General features: G+C 56.9%; 1 protein-coding gene across 2 annotated transcripts; it reads left to right on the forward strand.

The window, feature by feature from the left end:
• Positions 1–1490: 1490 nt before the first annotated feature.
• Positions 1491–7002, forward strand: RNF112 (ring finger protein 112). Of its 2 annotated transcripts, none has more exons than XM_089317878.1 (15): positions 1491–1633; positions 1733–1914; positions 2136–2178; positions 2778–3061; positions 3162–3368; positions 3485–3616; positions 3822–3926; positions 4252–4302; positions 4531–4587; positions 4676–4750; positions 4861–4981; positions 5066–5235; positions 5311–5364; positions 5574–5648; positions 5736–7002. In XM_089317878.1, the coding sequence occupies exons 2-15, from the start codon at positions 1861–1863 to the stop codon at positions 6204–6206; spliced, it is 1899 nt and encodes a 632-aa protein (XP_089174004.1). In that variant the 5' UTR covers positions 1491–1633; positions 1733–1860; the 3' UTR covers positions 6207–7002. The 2 variants fall into 2 exon arrangements, with proteins under 2 accessions (XP_089174004.1, XP_051681123.3); XM_051825163.3 differs by having other exon boundaries at positions 2136–2176; positions 2797–3061.
• Positions 7003–22379: the final 15377 nt, after the last annotated feature.

The raw sequence follows: 22379 nt of genomic DNA on the forward strand, positions 1-22379 counted from the left end.
GGACCCCGGAGAGGACAGGGTTTTGTCTCTCTTGCTCCCAGCTCTACCCCAGTTTCTGTGCTCAGTAAGCATTCCCACGTGAAAACCCATCTCCTGACTTACGTTTCAAATAGTGCAATCATGGATTAAAAAAAAAGATTTATTTGAAAGGGAGAGTGTCAGGGTAGGAGAGGGAGAGAGAGAGAGGGAGATTTCCCACCTGCTGGTTCACTTCCCAAATGCCTGTAACAGCCAGGCAGGACTGGTTCCAGCGGAAGCCCAGAGCCTGGAACTCCATCCAGGTCTCCCACATGGGTGCAGGGGCCTAAGCTCTGGGGCCATCTGCTGCTGCTTTCCCAGGCACATTAGCAGGGAGCTGGATTGGAACTGGAGCAGGTGCTTTCCCAGGTGCATTAGCAGGGAGCTGGATTGGAAGAGGAGCAGCCTGGACACAAACTGGTACTTATACGGGTTGCAGGCTTTGCAGGTAGCAGCTTAACCTGCTGCCCCACAACACTGGCCCTGGCGCGGGAGTCTTAACCACTAGGTCTTAACTACCAGGCCAAAGGCCCAGCATTGTTACAGTTGATCTAACAACCTGAACCTGAGGAAGAGGATCCATCCTGTGCTTCAGGGCTGTGCTTGCCTGCTGGGGGTGACCCCCAGGGTACCTCTCCACCTCCTAGCAGTTACAAATAACTCCCCTGCCTGGCAGGTGGCTCCGGGCAGTTACCTGTGAGCCCCTTGGAGCTCAGAGAGGTAAAGTTCCCCGGGTCCCCAGCTGAGAACCGAGCCCAGATTAGCCTGGCTACTAAACCCGTCGCAAGTCAATGTCCAAGCCACACACCATCCGAGTGCATGTCCCATCCACCTGGGGTGGGGCAAAGCGAAGAGGCTGCAGGGACACGGGCTGAGGGCGAGCAGACAGGGAAGGGATGGCGAGAGGGCGGCTGCAGAGAGAGGTTCAGATGCTACACTGGATCTTAGCCAAAAGGCCGAGACGCGACTGAGGAAGGTTCAGGCCCAGGAAGGCAGGCTGGGTGGTTCGAGTTTCTATCCGTGGGTAGTAGGGAGCCATGGGAGGTGTTTGCAAGGCGGGTGGGGGGCGGGGTCAGCCTTGCTGAGGGAATCTCTAGAGGCTGTGCACTTGGCAGCAGGTGGGAGGAGAGGAGGAGCCCACTCAAGGGGCAGGTAGATGGTCCAGAGGTGACCCACCCCCCTGAAACAGGGCGAGAGCCATTTTTTTTTTAAGGCAAAAGAGCCATTGGGAAATATGGAGGCTTGGGTGCTGGGGAGAGCAGGTTGAGGGGGGGTGAGGAAGGGTGGCCAGGGGACTGTGGTGGTAGCCTGGGGACAGCCTGGGGCCCTGAGCATACAGGTGTTCTGTGACTGTCTCAGGTTTCCCACCCTGTGTGCCCATCCTGCCCTGGTCCCCGGGGAGCACTCCACCCATCCCGTAGCTCCACCGGAGGGCGCCCTCTGTCTTTGTCATGCACCCACACGGCTCCTCTCTCTCTCCCTCCAACCCCCTCCCCCTGCCTGTCCTTATCTTTCCCTCCGTCTCCATGGCGACTCACCACCTCGGCTCGCTTGCATCCCAGCCTCTGCCAGGGATTCTGAGCCGGGCTCCGTCCCTCCCTCCTCCGGAGTCCTGGTACCCGCAGCCCTGTCTCCTCCCCCTGGGGTGAGTCCAGTGGCATCCGCCCTCTCCCGACCGACCGACCGACCAGCACCTTCCTCTCCTGGTTCCCAGAAAGGAGTCCGTGCTGCTGGGGCGAGCGGCCGCCACCCTCCGCCTGCCACCACCCGGCTCTGCTGCCCAGGAGGAGCTGCCTAGCCTCGGCCCGCTCGTACCGGATCCTCTCCCCACCCAAACCTCCCATGCCGAGGCCCACCTTGTCAGTCACTTCCTTCTGTCACCGGCTGGGCAAACGGGCAAGTCTCAAGTCCTGGGATGGGGGATGGTTTGGGGCTGGGGGGGAAGGGGGAGGAAAGGATGGGAACCTCTGAAATCCAGGCTGAAGATGGAAGTCTGCATTGTGTTCTAGATCTCTCTCTCTCCTCTCTCCTCTCTCCTCTCTCTCTCCTCTCTCCTCTCTCCTCTCTCCTCTCTCCTCTCTCCTCTCTCTCTCTCTCTCTCTCTTCCTCTCATCAAGGAGAGAAAACAGAGCTTCATGGGAAACAGCAGCAACAGTTGGTGAGTGGAGGGCCCTGCGGCTGGGGTCAATGTCCGGTGGGCTGGCAATGTCAGACTCCAGGAGCTCAGCCCTGCAGCCCAGACGGATGGACGGATGGACAGATAGATGGAATTCTGGGGAAGGGAGTGCAAGGCTGGATCTGCCAGGCTGGCGAACAGGGACAGGAAGGAGCAGGTGGTGCTGTGTGGAGGCAGACGCCAGCTCAGAGCACAGACTGGAAGGAATCTTCCGAGAACCAGGGCCATCTGCCTAGTGGCAGAGCAGGCTGCCACGCTGTCCTCCTGTCCCCTGGGCAGCCTGGCTGAGGGCAGCTCCCCCCCCGTGCCCCACCCCCGCCCCTGCTGCAGCAGGCCAGGGAGTGGTGTTTCTGGAGCACGCGTGCCGGGCCCGGCGCACACTGCTGCCTGGCCACCACAGGTTCGGGCAGCTCTGTAGCCGCGACCTCTCCGTTGGGACAGCGAGGCAAGCAGGGGCCCAGACGGTGGAAGGAGGTGGCCTCCAGCTTGCATGGCTGGGAGGAGCAGAGGCAGGGGCCGTCCCGGGCTTCTCTCATCACCACTGTGCTGCTAAACAGCCTGTGTTGCTCCCCCTGCCCCCACCCCCACCCGACGTTCCCCAGGTTGGAGCTGGGCCTGGGGCCCCGGCCGGCTGCGCCCCGGGACCTCCCCGCCTGCTCCATCTGCCTGGAGCGGCTGCGGGAGCCCATCTCGCTGGACTGTGGCCACGACTTCTGCCCCCGGTGCTTCAGCACGCACCGCGTCCCAGGCTGCGAGCCACCCTGCTGCCCCGAGTGCCGGAAGATCTGCCGGCAGAAGAGGGGCTTCCGCAGCCTGGGGGAGAAGATGCGGCTCCTGCGGCAGCGGGCGCTGCCTCCCGTCCTGCAGGTGCGGGGCAGAGCGGAAGGGGACGGCCCTGGGAGTCCAGGCCAGACGCACGCCAGACACCTGACTCGGGGATGCTTCTTCTTCCCCCACTCTCCCCCAGGAGACCTGTGCGGTGCGGGCAGAACCGCTGCTCCTGGTGCGTGTCAACGCCTCCGGAGGCCTCATCCTCAGGATGGGCGCCATCAACCGCTGCTTGAAGCACCCCCTGGCCAGGGACACCCCCGTCTGCCTCCTCGCTGTCCTCGGGCAGCAGCACTCAGGGAAGTCTTCGCTCCTCAACCACTTGCTCCAGGGCCTGCCCGGCCTGGTGAGGGCGGGCACGGGCAGGAGGTTGGTGTGGGGGCGGGGGGCGGAGTCGGTGGCCCCTGTTGGTCTCTGGGGACTGGACAGGGACCAGCTGACGCTCTCCTTCTGCACCTGCAGGAGTCCAGAGAGGGCAGCTGGCCACGAGGGGCTGAGGGGTCCCTGCCGGGCTTCGGCTGCGGCGGCAACGGCCTCACTAGGGGCATTTGGATGTGGAGCCACCCCTTTCTGCTGGGGAAGGAAGGCAAGAAGGTGCGGGGCGGGGGAGGGCGGTGGAGGTTCCGCAAGAGGAAGCAAGGATTGGGCTGGGGGCGGAGGAGAGAGAGAGCGAGCGAGCAGAGATGGATAAAGAAGCGGGGAAGAAAGTCTTTGCAGGACCTGGTGGAGAGAGCTGGGCCTGATCCCCCTTCCCCCCCATCCCGGCCCCGGCTGGCCCCCCACCCCGGTGCCCATGTAGGTGGCTGTGTTCCTGGTGGACACTGGGGACGCCATGAGCCCTGAGCTGAGCAGAGAGACGAGGATCAAGCTCTGCGCACTCACCATGATGCTGAGCTCCTACCAGGTGAGGCTCTGAGCCAGGATGTCTGTGCCCTGCCCCAGCTCAGCCTCCCCCACAACTGAGGACTCTCACAGCCTGGGTAGCCAGGGGTCTCCCCATGGGCAGAAGTGGCAGCGGGCGTGGTTGTAAAGGTGGCTGACCGTGCCCGAGCCAGCACGAGGCCTGTGAGGGTCACCACGTCCCTCCTGGCCTGCCATCTGAACCCCGAGGCAAGCCCAGCCCTGCAGGCCTCTCCTGGCTTGTAGGACCACAGTTCCTCCTTGCCAGGATCTTCCCAGAATCCCCCTGCCTCTGCAGACCCCCTTGCTTCTTGTTTTCCTTGTCCCAGATCCTCAACACCTCCCAGGAGCTGAAAGACACAGACCTGGACCACCTGGAGGTGAGCAGGCCCAGCATCCGGAGTAGGCGGAGCCAGGTGCTCTCGGGTTCTGGCCGAGGACTCTAGGATGCTTCCGCAGGGCCAATGGTCTGCACTTGGAGGGTGGGGCGGGAGAGGCCTGGTTTGTGCGGAGGTGGGAGAACCCAGAGGCTGTGGAATGGAAGCTGGGTTCCTATGGCCGGCACGGGATGGACCAAGGCCCTGACACGCTCTGTGGCCCATCCCTAGATGTTCGTCCACGTGGCGGAGGTGATGGGCAAGCATTATGGGATGGTGCCAATCCAGGTGAGGTCCCCAACCTGTGCGCTTGTCAGCCCAGGCCCGGACCCCCGACCCCCTGCTGGCTGCGGCCATGGAACCCTTTTTCTTCCAGCACCTGGACCTCCTGGTGCGCAACTCCTCTCACCCCAGCAAGGCGGGGCAGGGGCACGTGGGCGAGGTCCTCCAGGTGAGCCTTGCAGAGGGAGGCTGCAGAGGTGCCTGGTGGGTGAGGGAGGGGCGGGGGAGGTGGGGAGGGGTCCCGGATGCCCATCTCAGAGCCCTCCCCATCTGTCTCAGAAATTGTCTGGCAGATATCCCAAGGTCCAGGAGTTGCTGCAAGGACGGCGAGCCCGCTGCTACCTGCTGCCTGCTGCGGGGAGGCAGTGGGTGGACAAAGACCACGGCAGCACCGGAGGCGGTGAGCGTCTCCCCCGCAGAGACCACGGCGTGGCTCCCGGCTCTGTCTTTGGAGCCGCTTCAGCCCCAGGCCTCTCTCCCACAGGAGCCGAGGATGACTGCGGCCGCCTGCTGGGGGCCTACGTGCTGGACGTGCTGAGCGCAGCCCCCCAGCACGCCAAGAGCCGCTGCCCAGGGTACTGGAGCGAGGGGCGCGCCGTGGCCCGAGGGGACCGACGCCTGCTCACGGGACAGCAGCTGGCCCAGGAGATCAAGGTGTGAAAGCTCCCTGCAGCCCCAGGCGCTCGGCTGGCCCCAACTCTCCCTGACCCCGCCATGGTGTCTCTGCAGAACCTCTCGGGCTGGATGGGGAGGACGGGGCCTGGTTTCAGCTCCCCGGAGGAGGTACGGAGTCCCGGGGAGGAGCGGGGGAATGGCAGAGGCAGAGCGTGCGTGTGCGTGTGTATGGGGGGGGGGATGGAGCCCAGGCCTTGGCCGTGGGGGTCCCTGTGCCCTGGGAGTGGCAGTGAGAAAGCAGGGGCAGCCTGGCCGGGGTCGGGGTTGGGGGGCGGGGGAGGGGAGGCAGGAGGCAGCCTGGGCTCTCCCGTGGACAGATGGCGGCGCAGCTGCATGACCTGAGGAAAGTGGAGGTTGCCAAGAAGGAGTTTGAGGAGTACGTGAGGCAGCAGGTGAGCCCCAAGAGGCTGCACACGGCGGGGAAGGCGACGCCCGGGGTCTCCCGGTGAGCGCAGCCTCCTGTCTCCTCCCTGTCCCAGGACTTGGCCACCAAGCGCATCTTCTCGGCGCTCCGCGTGCTGCCCGACACCATGCGGAACCTCCTCTCCACCCAAAAGGACGCGGTCCTGGCGCGGCACGGCGTGGCCCTGCTGTGCAAGGGCAGGGAGCAGACCTTGGAAGCCCTGGAGGCCGAGCTGCAGGCCATGGCCAAGGCCTTCATGGACTCCTACACCATGCGCTTCTGCGGCCACCTGGCAGCCGTGGGCGGCGCCGTGGGGGCGGGGCTCATGGGTCTGGCGGGGGGCGTGGTGGGGGCGGGCATGGCAGCAGCGGCGCTGGCGGCCGAGGCTGGGATGGTGGCGGCCGGAGCTGCTGTGGGTGCCACGGGGGCGGCCGTGGTCGGGGGCGGCGTGGGTGCTGGGCTGGCTGCCACCGTGGGCTGCATGGAGAAGGAAGAGGACGAGCGGGTACAGGAAGGAGACCGAGAGCCCCTCCTGCAGGAAGAGTAGCCACCCCAGGAGGCAGGAGAGGAAGTGGGGGGAAGCGGTGCCTGCGATTGCGAGGTGCCCACGCCTACCAGCCTGAATGACAGTGTGCAGGCGGCTGGCTGGGGGAGGTGCCTTCGACCGGGAGGCAATGTTTGGGGGTGACGAGCAGAGCGCGGGGCCTGTTTCTGGTTGCAGGTAATTGCTGATGTGCCATCATCCCAGATGACCTTGACCCCCGAGTCTCCCACCACAAGTGAGGATCCACTCTCCCCCACTATTTTCTTGATGACCCTGGACTGTTAGCAGGGCTTAGCAGGTGCCATCCTGGAAGTCTACCCCTGGATCCTGACCTTGGCATTCAGGAGCTGGGGACCCTGACTGGGGCTGTGGAAGAGAGCAGGTGTTCATCCTGAAGCAACCCCCCAGCGCGTGGCTTCCTGCGGCCTCCCAGGGCTCCTGCTGTCTGTCCAGCCCACGTGGGTGCAGCAGTACCCATGTTGTGTGTGGAATGCCCTCACCCTGACAGTTTGGATGCCAAAGAACAGCACAGGAACTGCACCCTGGGCTTGAGCAGTCTTGACAGCGCTCTGTCGAAGTCTTAAGGAGTACAACAAAGTGAGCAGATCTGTCCTCAAACTTGACCTCGCTCCCTGAGCTTGTAAGAGCCCTCTGCTCCTTGTCAGTCCCGGTGCCCACTGCCGAGGCCTTACAGGGACTCAGGGGCTGGCGGGGTGGGGGCTCTCCCTGGGGGATGAGGCTCTACAGGATGGATGGGGTACGTGACCCTTTATTTTATGCAAAATAAAAAGTGTGTATGTGGACGTCCGCTTCCTTGTACGATACTGGAACAAGATTTCAAGCCCCACAGGGCTGGCCTTTATGGTGCAGTGGTTAAGCCGCTGCCTGTGACACCGGCATCCCCCTGGAAGCGCTGGTTTGAGCCCTGGCTGCTCCACTTCCGATCCAGCTCTCTGCTAATGTGTCTGGGAAAGCAGTACCTGGGCCCCTGCCACCCACATGGGAGCCCCGGATGGAGCTCCAGGCTCCTGGCTTCAGCCTGACCCAGCCCCGGCTTTTGCGGCCGTTTGGGGAGTGAACCAGCAGGTTTCTGTCTAGCTCTGTCTCTGTCTCTGGAACTCTGCCTTTCAAATCAACGAAATACATCTTAAAACAAAGGAATCCAGCCAGCGCCGTGGCTCACTAGGCTAATCCTCCGCCTTGCGGCGCCGGCACACTGGGTTCTAGTCCCAGTCGGGGCGCCGGATTCTGTCCCAGTTGCCCCCCTTCCAGGCCAGCTCTCTGCTGTGGCCCGGGAGTGCAGTGGAGGATGGCCCAAGTGCTTGGGTCCTGCACCCCATGGGAGACCAGGAGAAGCACCTGGCTCCTGCCATCAGATCAGCGCGGTGTGCCGCCCGCAGCAGCCATTGGAGGGTGAACCAATGGCAAAGGAAGACCTTTCTCTCTGTCTCTCTCTCTCACTGTCCACTCTGCCTGTCAAAAAACAAACAAACAAACAAACAAAAAAACAAAGGAATCCAAGCCCCAGAGGACGTGGGGGTGGGGGGGCAGGGATGAGATAGAGATGAAATCTGAGAGCCCTCTGCGGGGGTGGGATGGGGTGGGGTTAGGTCAGAGACCAAGCCTGCGGCTGTCTTCACCGGCTTGTCCAGGAAGACGTGGGGTGCTGTTCCTGTCGGCTCCCCTCTGGAAAAAACTGCTCAGAGGACACAAGCGGGGAGACCTTGGTATACAACTGCGGAGGAGCTGGGCGCCCAGGGCCCGTTCCACAGGGCTCAGGCACGCCGAGAGCTCACCTGCCTGCTTCTCCCAGGCTCAGCTCCCCGTGAGAGCCGCAGGAGCAGTCACTGTGTCAAACCCTGCGTGTTGTAGACACGAGAGGGGACACTCAGAGGAGGGCTACACCGCGGGCCGGTGGCGGAGCAAAGCGTATCTCCAGGGTCTGGTTCCCCCGGGCAGAGCTGGTGCCTCCGCAGGCATTGGAGAACCTTACAGCTGCTTCTTATGGTTCCTGGAACCACGCATGCGCGGGGCAGAGCTGGAGGACGGGGTCTGGGGCAGATGGCTCAGGTGTTAAAGCACAGTGAACGCGCTGGAGACAAAGAACACATGAGAGAGAGCGAGAGTGAGAGCGAGAGAGAGAGCCCACAGACCGAATGGGGGGGAGAGAGGGTGCAGACAAGGTAAAGACAGATGAGGTGGGCTCGCTCTTGGGGACTGGGCCAGGGCTGGGCGCAGGGTCTAGTGCGCGTGGTGTTTCCAGGAAGTTTCCTGGTAGCCTCTTTCTCTCTCTCTCTCTCTCTCTCTCTCTCTCTCTCTCTCTCTCTCTCTCTCTTTCTCTCAGGCTTCCATCATCTGGTGGACACATGAGCTAGGAAACCTCCCAGACCCTGGGGCGGGCTCAGGCCTGAGGAGGAGGGGGGCTTCTGAGGACTCACAGTGGTGGGCGCTGGGAGTCCCGCTGTGGTCCCGCCCAGCAGCACTGGCTGGGGTCTACCTCGCCCTGCTCTTTGAACACGCAGCGGAAGACGCGGTGGCCCCGCGGGGAGAGAGCCTCCAGAGACAGCCGGCAGCTGAGTCATGCCAAGTGGTGTGCGCGTCTCGTGCGTTACAGCTTTTAAAGCATTTCCCAGACACTCGCGGCTGCCTCGTGTCCTGTGCGCAACACGCATTTTTTTAGGGGACGGCACCCAAGCTCCGAGAAAAGACGCGTCTCCGTTGAAACAACCAGTCAGAGACGAATCACGACTCAAGCCCGAGATTTCCAATGCCAAGTCCTTTTCTCAGCGAGTCCTCGGCCCCACAGTTCTCCCCTAGACTCCCAGATGGGGCCTCGGGGGTCTCGGGGGCTGAGCTGTAGCCGTGCCATCGCTCCCAACCTTAATGAGCACAGAAAGCGGAAGTGGGGTGACGTTGTGACAAACCCCCAGAGTGTCGCGGGCCCGTGGTCTGTCCTGACAAAACATGTGCTCAACTGTCACCTACAGTAACTTGGAAGGCAGACCTTGTGCTGCTCAGGAAAACTTTTTTTTTTTTTTTTGTAAAATCTGCCAACCCAGACTCCCCCAAATGTGGAAAAGGAAGCAAAATCATTCTGATTGACTATGCATTGAAACCAGATTGGGATGCGTCACAGAGACAGAAGGAATCGCAGCCTCTTTATACAAAAGAACTTGAAAAAATTCGTGGGGAAATGGAATATAAAGGTAAGTTTATTTTTGGTGCGGAAAAAAAAAAGGTTTTGAAATCCATGCTAAGTTTCTTATGATGTTCATTTTTCTTGAACTTTTTGAAAACCTCTTATATGGATGGATTTCAAGCTTTCTTTTACTCCAAATTAAACTTAATATTTTTGTTGCATGTTCCATGAACTTTTTGCCCCGCCCTGGTATAGCCCATTGCTCACATGTCCACAGGCGACAACACTGCACCGTGTCACGTGCTGTCAAGATTTCATAGCATACCCTACATTCACTGGCAACTTGGGAGCCCTCTCTGCTGGATAATTGCCGTTTCCAGAAGGAAAAAAATCAGCATCTTGGATCTCAATGACAAGTAGGTAGTCAGGGCGCTGAGGTCAAGCTCCCTTGGTGACAGGTAGCTGGTGACACGGAGACAGCGTGCTGGCCCCTTCTAAGTTTATGCTTAAAAGAGGAGGCTCCCACGTCCTTCAGAAAGATAATCCTGGGTTTTAATTCTGATAAGAGGTTTATTTAATCTTTAAAAAGATTTGCATAAGTATCAGGGGAACAGAGGGGGATTAAAAAACACAAATTTTCTCAAATGCTCTAAGAAAAGGGAAGAGAGGGCTGGGGCTGTGGTGTAGTAGGTTAGGCCTCCACCTGCGGCGCCAGTGGTCCATATGGGCTCTGGTTTGTGTCCTGGCTTATGGTCCGGGAAGGCACTGGAGGGTGGCCCAAGTGTTTGGGCCCCTGCACCTGCGCGGGAGACCTGGAAGAAGTTCCTGGCTTTGGATTGGCTCAGCTCCAGCCATTGTGGCCATTTGGGGAGTGAACCAGCAGATGGAAGATCCGTAATCAATAAATAAATCTCTTTTTTTTATTATTTGACAGGTAGAGTTACAGACAGTGAGAGAGAGAGACAGAGAGAAAGGTGTTCCTTCCATTGGTTCACTCCCCAAATGGCTGCTATAGACGGTGCCGCGCCGATCTGAAGCTGAGAGCCAGGTGCTTCTTCCTGGTCTCCCATGCAGGTGCAGGGCCCAAGCACTTGGGCCATCCTCCACTGCCTTCCTGGGCCACAGCAGAGAGCTGGACTGGAAGAGGAGCAACCTGGCGCCTATATGGGATGCCGGCACTGCAGGCGGAGGATTAACCAAGTGAGCCAAGGCACCGGCTCCCAATAAATAAATCTTAAAAAAAAAAAGAAGAAAAAGGGAAGAGAAAATCTCTCTTTCTAAAGATTTACTTATTTGTTTGAAAGAGTTACAGAGAGAGAGGGAGAGACAGAAAGAGTGAGCGAGAGTGAGAGCGAGGGATCCTCTATCTACTTCCTCATGGCTGCAATGGTTAGAGCTGGGCCAGGCAGAAGCCAGGAGCCAGGAGCCAGGAGCCAGGAGCTTCTTCCAGGTCTTCCCATGTGGATGCAGGAGCCCAAGGACTTAGGTCATCTTCTACTGCTTTCCCAGACCATAGCAGAGAGCTGGATCGGAAGTGGAGCACCCGGGACTTGAACCGACATCCATATGGGATGCCGGCACTGCAGGCAGCGGCTTTACCCACTATGCCACAGCACTGGCTCCCCTCGGAGGGTTTTGGGGCCTCATTGCCAGACTGCTGTATGACTGAGTGTCTTTGAGACCTTCGTGGTGAGTTTGTTTGGCAACAGCCCAGTCCTGAATTTTCCTCCATTTCCATTGCAATTTCAGTATGTGTTTTTGGGATTATCCCAAAGTACTAAGTTTACTCGTCGAAGAGTCAACATAAACAAGCATTAGCTGTGCTCGCCTGTTTCTATGGCTGCGGGAATTGTATTTCATGAGTTTCTTCCTGTCCTTCTATGGCCCCAGATGGCCCCTTACAAAGCAGATTCCACAGGGGAGACCTCAGAGCCCGCGAGTCCAGTTTGACATTTCGTGTCCAGCTGACGCTTTGAGTACTGAGATGAGGTATTAATTATATTTACTTGAACATAACAAAAAATGACCTATGGTCTTGATGGGTGGGGGTAGATAGGAAGATAATATAGAAGCTGGGGGATTTTCCATGATTTTTGCCTCCAGCCCTGCATTGTAACTTCGCCCTTCACCTGTCAATCCAGCATGCCCACTTTCCCATGATGCACCTGTGTCCCAACCAGGACAGGGAAGGAGGATCCGCCATGATGGCCACATGGAAGTTTATACTCAATGGAACTCCCAGAAAGCCTCATACATACACCAAACCCCGCCCAAACTCCACCTCAGTCGCATATCCAATCAAGGCACCACCCCCACCCCATAAAGGGGGCTGCTACACATGGGGGTGGTCCTACTTTGTCTTTTGCCTTCAGGCCCTTGCTGATCCTTCTTGGGCCTCCTCTGGCGTTCTCTCCCCCATGGGCAACTCCGGCCCACTGGTGACGGGCACCTGTCCTCGTGGGGTGGCCCATTCTCACACGTGAGTCAAAACGCACTGCTTTTCCAATGAATGCTGCTCTCACTTGTGCACTTTCCTTATGGCGCTGCCTTGAATTCCTGTCTGGGCGGGGACAGTAAGAACCTGGAGTGAACGTGGAGACACGTGTTCCCATAGCAGTGCTGTTCTCCACTCCCCTCTGCCGACAGTCAGACTGTTGGACTGGACCACCATCAAAAATCTGGAATGCAGCTTGGAGCGCACGAGGCAAGGGCAAGAGCAGTGTTAGCAATCGGTTATTTATTTCAAGTACATTGCGGCTGTCACAGTTACAAAATCAGCTCTGCTGCAAAGACCGCTTATGATAACAAGTCCGCCGGACCGGCTCTTTGTAGTTGATTCAGTACCCGTATCAACTATTCTGCTTGTTTTTTCACTTCTGAGTCCTGGTGGGAACCCCAGGCCAGTCCTGCTGGGGTGCTGGCTTCACACGGAAAGCATGAATGGAGCCGGATGGCTCTTCACTTTCATGGCCGCAGCCCGGCTCCACGCCTTGATGTCCCTGACATCTCACTGATCAGTGGCTGGCGGTGGCAGGTTGCCTCTGGTGGGCCCTTCCGGCTCCTTCTGATTTTACGTCTCAGCAGTCCCAGGCAAGAGAGAAGCTCTTTGAAGTGCAGAACACGACGATGAGAGGATTCAGCTATATCGGGCCGGGCCCGGTCTCAGACCCAGTAGACACGGCTGGTAAGCAAGTTTCGAGGACGCCCACTGCACCTGCTCGCAGAGGCCACTCTGGTTTCTAGCGAGGCTGGCAGCCAGGCGCTGGGTCACCCTTAGCTTACAGACTGCCGAGCAGCTGGCTCTCCCATGTATGTGGCAGGGGCCATCAGTGCTGCTTCCCCTAGTGCCTGGTAGCAGGCAGCTGGATCAGAAGTGGAGCTGGTTCAAGTCCTGGCTGCTCCTCTTCCAATGCAGCTCTATGCTGAGGCCTGGGAAAGCAGTAGAAGATGGCTCAAGTCCTCGGGTCCCTGCACCCGTGTGGGAGACCTGGAAGAAGCTCCTGACTCCTGGCTTCGGATCAGCACAGCTCTGGTCGTTGCGGTCATTTGGGGAGTGAACCAGCAGAATGGAAGACCTCTCTCTCTCTGGCTCTACTTCTCTCTGTAACTCTGTCTTTCAAATAAATAAAATACTTCTTTAAAAAAAAGAAGTGGGGCCGGCGCCGTGGCTCACTAAGCTAATCCTCCGCCTTGCGGCGCCGGCACACCGGGTTCTAGTCCCAGTCGGGGCGCTGGATTCTGTCCCGATTGCCCCTCCCTTCCAGGCCAGCTCTCTGCTGTGGCCAGGGAGTGCAGTGGAGGATGGCCCAAGTGCTTGGGCCCTGCACCCACATGGGAGACCAGGAGAAGCACCTGGCTCCTGGCTTCGGATCAGTGCGATGTGCCGGCAGCAGCACGCTGGCCGCGGCGGCCATTGGAGGGTGAACCAACGGCAAAAGGAAGACCTTTTTCTCTGTCTCTCTCTCTCACTGTCCACTCTGCCTGTCAAAAAAAAAAAAAAAAAAAAAAAAAAAAGTGGAACTGGGACTGGAACCCAGGCATTGAGTTGCGTCTTATCAGTGTGCCAAACACCTGCCCCTAAAAGTGGGCCCCCACCCGTGGAGGCTACCACATTCAACGGCGGCTTTTGCAACTGTGCAGAAAAATCACTTCCTTTAGAAATGTTGGAATCGTGCTTCATGTGGAAGTTACGATGGGGGGGCGTTGTAAAGTCCCTAACAACTCAGCTTTTGATTCTAGGTTAGACCCTCCTTTCTTTCTGAATCGTCTCTGTTGCATGACAGATCTATTCTATTAGTATGGAGATTTGTTTTAAGTCCTGAACCCGGAGCTGCAGTCTTAGTAACTCCTATTAATTAACTCAGCTCGTGCTGATGGAATTCCAAGGAAAAGTCTGACTTCCAAGGTTACAGGATCAACCGCCATAATTGGCACAGGCGGCCTTAAAGTTAGCCATCTGCAACCCTTACATGACCTATCGGTAAATACGATCTGGGGCAGATGTTTGGAACGGTGGTTAAGATGCCTCTTAGGATGGCTGCGTCCCGTATCGGCGTGCCTGGGGATAGAATCCCGGCTGCACCCCTGACTCCAGCTTCCTGCTAATGTGCACCCGGGAGAAAGCAGGCGATGGCTCAAGAGCCTGGGCCCTGCCACTCCCATGGGAGAGCTTCCCGTCTGGACCTGGTCCAGTGCTGGCTGTTGAGGATGTTCGGGAAGTGAATGGAAGATTCCCCAGTGGATGGAAGATCTTTCTCCATGTGCTCTCTCCCTCTCTCTGCCTTTTAAACAAATTTAAAAATAAATAAGCAAATATGACCCATCAAGAACACCTAAAGTACAGCCAGTTTAGAAATTTGGAAGGTCTTCACCGGCGTTTCTTTGTGATCTTGACTTGGGCAACTCTCATGCCACAGCACTGCTCCCAAGTCCTGGGGCTTCGTTCCCCTTTCTTTCTTCCTTTTTCTTTGCAGACATTGTCAAATCCATCTTCAAGTTCCCTTCAAGTTCACGGTCACGCTTCTTCTACCAGTTCAAATCTACCACTGAGCATTTTAAATTCCACTTTTTGTTGTTGTTGTTGTTGTTGTTGTTTTTTTTTTTTTTTTTTTAGAATCTGTTTTATTTGAAAAGGAGAGAGAAAGAGAGAGATCTTTCATTTGCTGATTCTCTTCCCAAATGGCCACAACAGCTGGGGCTGGGGCTGGTGCTGGGGCTGGGGCTTGGGCTGGGGCTGGGGCTGGGGCTGGGGCTGGGGCTGGGGCTGGGGCTTGGGCTGGGGCTGGGGCTGGGCTGGGGCTGGGGCTGGGGCTGGGGCTGGGGCTGGGGCTGGGCTGGCCAAAGCCAGGAGCCAGGAACTCCATCTGGGTCTGCCATGTGGGTGGCTGGAGACTAACTACTTGGGCCATCTTCCACTGCCTTCCCAGGCACATCAGCAGGGAGCTGGATTGGAAGTGGAGCAGCCAGGACTCTGATAGGGGATGCTGGCTTAAGCTCTGCGCCACACCGTGCGGCCCCTGTTTTCCTTTTGTTTTTCTTCCCTGTCCTTGTGCAGGGATGGTAGTTTTGACGGCAGGTCAGACGGTTCCCTAACGTGAACGAAGAGGCTGTGGGCGGTGTCGTGTTTCCCCAGGAGGGCTGGCTGTGTGCTCTGTGGGCAGACACCAGCAGGGCTCTTCACTTGCCTCTGCTCAGGGACGGCGCAGCACTGGAGCTCTGGGCACAGTGGATCCACGCCTGGGTCCCTGCCCCGAGGCTGCGGGCGGCTGGGAGTTTCCTGCTAGCATTGCGCTGTGGCTGGACCTCACGTCGTCAGCGCCGTGAGACGGGAGGGTGTCTTACTCTGCTTTTCTGCCCAGCGGCCGGGCGATACCCTGCAGAGCGGACCTGCCTGCCTGGGGGGCTCCTTAAAGTTTCGTTGTGCTTGGCGCTGGCGTTCCCGTGAACAGAGGTGCTCTCCTCTGAGCTCATGGTCTCTCAGTGGGAGTCACTCAACAGGGCGCAGAGAGGCTGGGGGAGGGCGAGAGGCTGGGACAGCTGAGCCTTGAAGGATGGGGACTGCCATGGGGACACCCACACTTTCCCTACTTCTTCCCACAGGCTCGGTCAGTAATCCCATGTACATTGTCAGGCATCCCTATGGGCCCAGCCCTGAGATATCACCAGGGATCTCCCGGTGAGCAGGTGTGGCCTCTACCCTCGTGGAGTTCACTGTTTGAGAGGCAGGCTTCCTTTTTATTTCTGTAGCATCGGTTGTATTGTCTCCTCTTTCATTTCTGACTTTTAAAAAAATTGCTTTTTTTTTTTTTTAAAAATTCTGCTTTTATTTTCTTTTTCTGGCTTCACTCCCACTGTCTCCTTTCTCTCTCCCTCCCTTTCCTTTTCTTACTTCTTTAGGTGAATGCTTAGTTTGTGTATTAGAACTTTTACCTCTCAAGTTTTGCATTGAGTCTTTTTCTTTCCTGAAAATCTATCTAAGACCTAATGTGTTTTGAAAACAAGTGGGTCCCAATCAGAAAGGAATTATTGGGGCTGATGTTGTGGTGCAGAGGGTTAAGTTGCCTCTTGGGACACTGGCAGCCCACATCAGGGTGCTCGTCTGAGTCTTGGACGCTCTGTTTCCCATCCAGCTTCCTGCTAGTGCACCTGGGAAAGCAGCAGCAGATGGCCCAAGTTCTTCGATCCCTGCCACCCACGTAAGAGACCCAGATGGAGTTCCCGGTGCCAGACTTAGGCCTGGTCCAGCCTCTGCTGTTGCTGTTATTTAAAGAGTGAATCGGCAGGTGGAAGAGTCTCTCTCTCCTTCCCTCTCTGTCACTGGGACTTTCATATTAATAAATAAATATTTTTTAAAGATTTATTCATTTATTTGAAAGTCAGAGTTACACAGAGAGAGGAGGAGAGGCAGAGAGAGAGACAGAGAGAGAGAGAGAGAGAGAGAGAGAAAGGTCTTCCATCCGATGGTTCACTCCCCAATTGGCCGAAATGGCCGGAGCTGCGCCGATCCGAAGCCAGGAGCCAGGAGCTTCTTCCCAGTCTCCCACATGGGTGCAGGGGCCCAAGGACTTGGGCCATCTTCTACTGCTTTCCCAGGCCACAGCAGAGAGTGGATCAGAAGAGGAGCAGCTGGGACTTGAACCAGTGCCCATATGGGAGATGCTGGTGCTTCAGGCCAGGGCATTAACCTACTGAGCCACAGCGCCAGCCCCAAGTAAATCTGCTTTTAAAAATATAGGAATTATCTTGTTTGCAGATGACATGATCTCATATATAGAAAACCACACACACACACAGAAAAACCTGTAACCAAAAAAAGAAAAAAAGAAAAACCCTGTTAAAACTAATAAATGAGTTCAATCAAATTGCAGGCAACAAAATCAGTGTACAAAAATCTGTCTCATTTGGGTCTTGAAGACTTACCTGAGCACTCACTGCAGCATTATCTGTGGACACAACACAAGTGCACGTTTGTGGGTGAATGGGTGAAGACCATGTGGAATACTATTCATGTCGCTCCCCCTCTTCGTGGAGGAACGACACAGGACCCTGCGCTGTTCTTTCGTCTGCTCGGCCCTCCCCGGGTTTGCTGCTGGTACTTCCCGGGTTGGCTACTGTCCCTTCCACCTCCGTGGAAGGGCGGTTCCCCCTGGCCACTTTCCCCACTTCCGCAGGGGAGTGGCACACCGCCGGCCGGCTCTCTCGGGGGCTGCACAGGTGTTCCCTCAGATGTTCCCCTTAGATGTTCCTGGTGCATGTTGTCTCTCTCCTCCTTTATAGTCCTCTTCCACCAATTCCAACTCTGCTACCCACACGCCGAGCATGCTGCTCTCCTCCAATCAGGAGCAGGATCAGCTCCTGGAGGTCATCACTCAAGTTGGCAAGAGGCAGCTGCGTAGAAGCTGTTTCCTCCTCTCCCAGCGCCATATTGTGGGAGAGCAGATGCATAGAATAAGTCTTAATTCCAGTAACTTAGTCTAGTCCGAGTTGCTCCCAGTTGCTCCCCACATATTCAGCCTTCAAAAAGAAGGGACGGGGCGGGGGATGACCCTTGGGACCATTCTGCTAAGTGAAGTAAACCATTCACCAAAGAACAAATGCCGGTCGATTCCATTCATGAACTCAGCAGTCAAATTCCTAGAAGCAGACATAGAAGGGAGGTTGCTGGGGTTGGGGGCCTGAGGGAATGGCCAAGCACTTGGGCCATCTTCTGCTGTTTTCCCAGGTGCATCAGCAGGGAGCTGGTTTGGAAGGGGAGCAGCCAGGACTCCAACCGGCGCTCTTTTGGGATGTCCCAGTGCTCCAGTTTTGCAAGATGGACACGTTCTAAAGACAGATGGTAGGTCGGCCGAAGCTGCGGCTCAACAGGCTAATCCTCCACCTGCGGCGCTGGCACACCGGGTTGTAGTCCCAGTCAGGGTGCTGGATTCTGTCCCGGTTGCCCCTCTTCCAGGCCAGCTCTCTGCTGTGGCCCGGGAGTGCAGTGGAGGATGGCCCAAGTCCTTGGGCCCTGCACCCCATGGGAGACCAGGAGAAGCACCTGGCTCCTAGCTGCGGCACCAGCCACAGCGGCCATTGGAGGGTGAACCTTTAGGAAGACCTTTCTCCCTGTCTCTCTCTCTCACTGTCCTGTCCACTCTGCTATGTGGCTCCCCCCCCCCCCATTTACCACCATAAAGATGATCACATGGTTAACGCACACAGGAGTGAAGGAACTCTGCCTCTTAAATAAATACATAAAAATATTTTTAAAAAGTCCCCTGAGCATAGTTTTTTGTATTTAATGAAATGGCTCCCATTGAACGTATTTTATTTTTCCAAGTGAAACTAAACGATAAAATGCGCTCCTGAAACGCCTTTGGGATGAAGGGGGCAGCCTTCCCGTGTAAAATTAGCACCCTGTGGGCTTGGCGGGTTCACGGTCGCTGTGAGAGCTGCTCCTGGGAATCCTCCTCCCTCGGGGGATCTTGGCGCGGGGCGCACCCGCCGGGTTCTAGGTCGCAGGGCGGAGGCGCGGAGGTCGCACGTGGGCCCGCAGCTGGGTTCTCTGCCTTGTCCGCCTGCAGGGCCGCTCTGGAGAACCGCAGCACTCCGCGGGACCGCCAGAAGCCGCGCCTCGCCTGCCTTTGCTTCGCTGGCCTGGCGGCTAAGCTGGGGTCACCCTCGCGGGATGCGGGCGGGCACCCACACCCGCTGAGTTCCATGTGGAATGTTCCAATCAGGGTCAAGAACGGCTTTCTCCTCTATGTATCATGCATTTGTGCGGCCAACATTCAATAGCCTTCATTCTGCTTTTTTTTAAAGGGGAAAAAAAAAGGCCAGCGCTGTGGTGTAGCAGGTAAAGCCGCCGCCTGCAGTGCCGGCATCCCATATGGGCGCCGGTTCGGGTCTCAGCTGCTCCACTCCCGATCCAGCTCTCTGCTGTGGCCTGGGAAAGCAGTGGAAGATGGCCCAAGTGCTTGGGCCCCTGCACCCGTGTGGGAGACCTGGAAGAAGCTCCTGGCTCCTGGCTTCGGATCGGCGCAGCTCCGGCCGTTTTGGCCATCTGGGGAGTGAATCAGTGGAAGACCTCTCTCTCTGCTTCTCCTCTCTCTATGCAACTCTGACTTTCAAGTAAATAAATAAATCTTAACAACAACAACAAATAAACACCAGACCACACGTGGTCATTGTCTACCTTTAGACAGGTAAGCGGAACTCAGAGTAAACCTGTACCTGGTGGAAGCAACCAGCACCTCATGCCAGGTGTGGGTGGCACTTCCTGTTCTCAGGTAGGCGAAGTTATTTCCCAACAGCCCTCTTCCCGCGGCAAATACTTCTACTCATGTAGATTTCCTTTACGGATGCACATTTCTCTTACAAAAGGGCAGCTCTCCAGAGTTGCTTTTCTGTAGCTGCAGGTTCTCAGAATAACCAGCTGGAAGAATGCTGGAGAAGTCTATTTCGGGGTAGAATATTCTGGTCCCCTGCAGGGGTATTTTGGGATGGCGTGGCCCTCTGAGCCCCAGCGTGGGCTTCTCGCACCACGCCTATGACTACTGCTCGAGCCACACAGTCTTCCGCTTCCGTGTGTCTCACTCTCGGAGGCATCTCGATGTGAACACCCACAGAAGGTCAAAGAGCTCACCAGAAGGAGCAGGGGTCTAGCCCAGCGGTTAGGATGCCCACAGCCCACACTGCAAGGCCTGGGTTTGAGTCCCAGCTCTACCCCCCATTCCAGCTTCCTGCTAAGGCAGCCCCTTGTCGGCAAACAGCTTGGGCCCTGCCACCCAAGTGGGAGACCCTGATGAAGCCCTTGGCTCCTGGCATTGGCCTGGATCAGCGCTAGTGTGTGTGGGTATTTGGAGAGTGAACCAGTGAACAGGAGTGTTCGTTCTCTCTCTCTCTACCACCAACCCCCCCCCCCCCATCTCCCTCTCTCTCTACCTCTCAGTCTAGGGGTTGATGCTGTGGCATAGCGGGTAAAGCTGGTATCCCATATGGGGGTCGGTTCCTGTGCCAGCTGCTCCACTTCTGATTCAGCTCCCTGCTAACAGCCCGGGAGAGGCAATGAAAGATGGCCCAAGTGCTTGGGCCCCTGCCACCCCTGTGGGAGACCCTGATGAAGCTCTTGGCTCCTAACTTTGGCTTGGCTCAGCCCTGAATCAGCAGATGGAAGAATTCTCTCCCTCCCTCCCTCCTTCCCTTTCTCTCTCTGTAACTTTCAAATAAATAAATAATTTTTTTTACAAAAAAAGTCTAGACTTTATTGAAAAAAAATTAAATTTCTGTACAGCTTCATCCTAGACAACATCAATAATGAAGCAAATGAAACAGATAGCACTTTCTATGTTTTTAAAAATTTTGATTTGCTGGGGCCAGTGCTGTGGCGTAGCGGGTAAAGGCGCTGCCTGCAGTGCCAGCATCCCATATGGGCGCCGGTTCAAGTCTCAGCTGCTCTACTTCTGATCCAGCTCTCTGCTATGGCCTGGGAAAGCAGTAGAAGGTAGCGCAAGTCGCTGGGTCCCTGCACTCATGTGAGAGACCCGGAAGAAGCTCCTGGCTTCTGGCTTCAGATTGGCGCAGCTTCGGCCATTGTAGCCATTTGGGGAGTGAACCAGCAGATGGAAGACCTCTCTCTCTCTCTCTCTCTCTCTCTTTCTCTTTGCCTCTGCCTCTCTGTAACTCTACCTTTCAAATAAAGAAATCTTTTAAACACACACACACACATACACAGAGCATGCGAGAGGACTTTTCCATCTGCTGGTTTATTTCCCAAATGCCTGAGCCTTGTGGGCCTTGATGCCAGGCTCCAGGAACTCCATGTGACTCTCCCACATGGGTGGTGGGCGCCCCACCCCGTACTTGAGTCATCGTTTGCTGCCTCCTGGGATGAGCATTAGCAGGAAGCTGAAATCAGCAGCAGAGCCGGGACTCTACATGGGGTGTGGGCCTCCCAGGCAGTGCCTTAACCTTGGCACCAAACAGCTGCCCCTCTGTTTGGAGATGCTGGATCTGCAAGATGGACATACACAGGAAGAGGCTCCAGGAGGGGCTGGGACCCTTTCCCTTCCTCTCCCCCACCCCCACATACACACATACAGGCGCACAGTGCACCTGCATGTGCCTGGCTCACACAGGCAAGCCCACGAACCCACAGGCTAGCAGGAAGGGGAGGGCCCGCAGTGGCAAGCCTCGAAGCCTAGGGCTTAGGCCTGGGTGGAGCCGCTGCAGGTCAGATCTAGGGGTAGTGGCCGGTAGTCACACAGGAACTTCAAAGGCCCAGGGGAGGGGTTCTGTGAGAAGAGCATGGAACACGGATCTGTCGGTCCTGGGCGTTGCGGAAGGGACAGGTCATGGCTTCCGTTCCACCTGTTGAAAGGGTGTTGAGTTCAGGTCCACAAATCCTAGGTGGCAGAGATTGGGAGCAGCCAGGTGTCCAGTGTAGCAAAAGCTGGCAGGACCCTGAGGGAAGGGTTCTGTTTCCGTTGTGGCCACCCAGGGAGCCCAGCAGAACCACCTGTGCCTGGCAGGATCTCAGGAGCTAAGCGTGGCTGGGCCTGGTGAAGACTCTGGCTACTGGCGCTGAGCGGCCGGGCTCCCCCTGCTGGAGACCGGTCAGGGCAGCCGGAACCTCCCTGTGGGTGAGAGGTCGCTTGATTTTCATTTTCCATAGGAAGGGGAAATGTAGGTTCTCTGGCTCCTACACAGCGGGTGGCAGAAAAGCTCCCAGGGAAGCACCTTGACCTTCCGAGGGTTTCTGGGGAGAGAGCTCGTGTCCTCTCTCCATGCACAGATCCCTGCGTGGGAGGGCCTGGGGCACACAGAGAGGGTGCGGGTCCTCTGCGTACACCATGCTTTGCAAGTCATCTGCTCACTCAGGAGACAGTTGTGCGAATTGTCAAGCAATCCCAAGATTCCACCCCCTCGGGAAATAAGTTTCCTGCATGCCTAGCTCTCCTTTCTCCCTCTCTCCCTAGACCAGCTTGTCTCTGATATGACGGATGATCAGAATTAAAGGGCACTATGTAAACACATGTTCTCCCCATAAACCTTAAATCCTATTTGTGGCAAAGCCCACCCAGCTAAAACTTCTGTGGACAAATCCAGAGACCTCTGGAATCCGATTACCACTTGCTATTTTAATGTTAACATCCCAGGGGCCAGCATTGTGGTGCAGCCGCCATCTGCAAGGGCCCGATCCCATGTTGGAGTGCTAGTTCAAGTCCACCTGGCTCCCTGCTATCCCATATTGGAGTGCTAGTTCAAGTCCACCAGCTCCCTGCTAGTGAGCCTGAGAAATCAGCAGATGATGATGGCCCAAGTACTTGAGCCCTTGTCACTTACGAAGGGACACCTGGATGGAGTTCCAGGCTCCTGGTCTAGTCCTGGCTGGTGTGAACCAGTCCTGGCTGGTGTGGCCCAGTGCTGGATGGGGCGTGAATGAGCGGATGGAAGATTCTCTTGCTGTCTGGCCTTCTCTCTGTCACTCTGCCTTTCAAAGAGATAAAATAAAGACTTTAAAATATATCAGCAGCATCCCATTGGGACTAAACCAAAAC

Source organism: Oryctolagus cuniculus, chromosome 17 (genome assembly GCF_051225735.1).
Source record: "Oryctolagus cuniculus isolate XC-2025 breed Fujian yellow rabbit chromosome 17, ASM5122573v1, whole genome shotgun sequence".
NCBI classification, from domain to species: Eukaryota; Metazoa; Chordata; class Mammalia; order Lagomorpha; family Leporidae; genus Oryctolagus; species Oryctolagus cuniculus.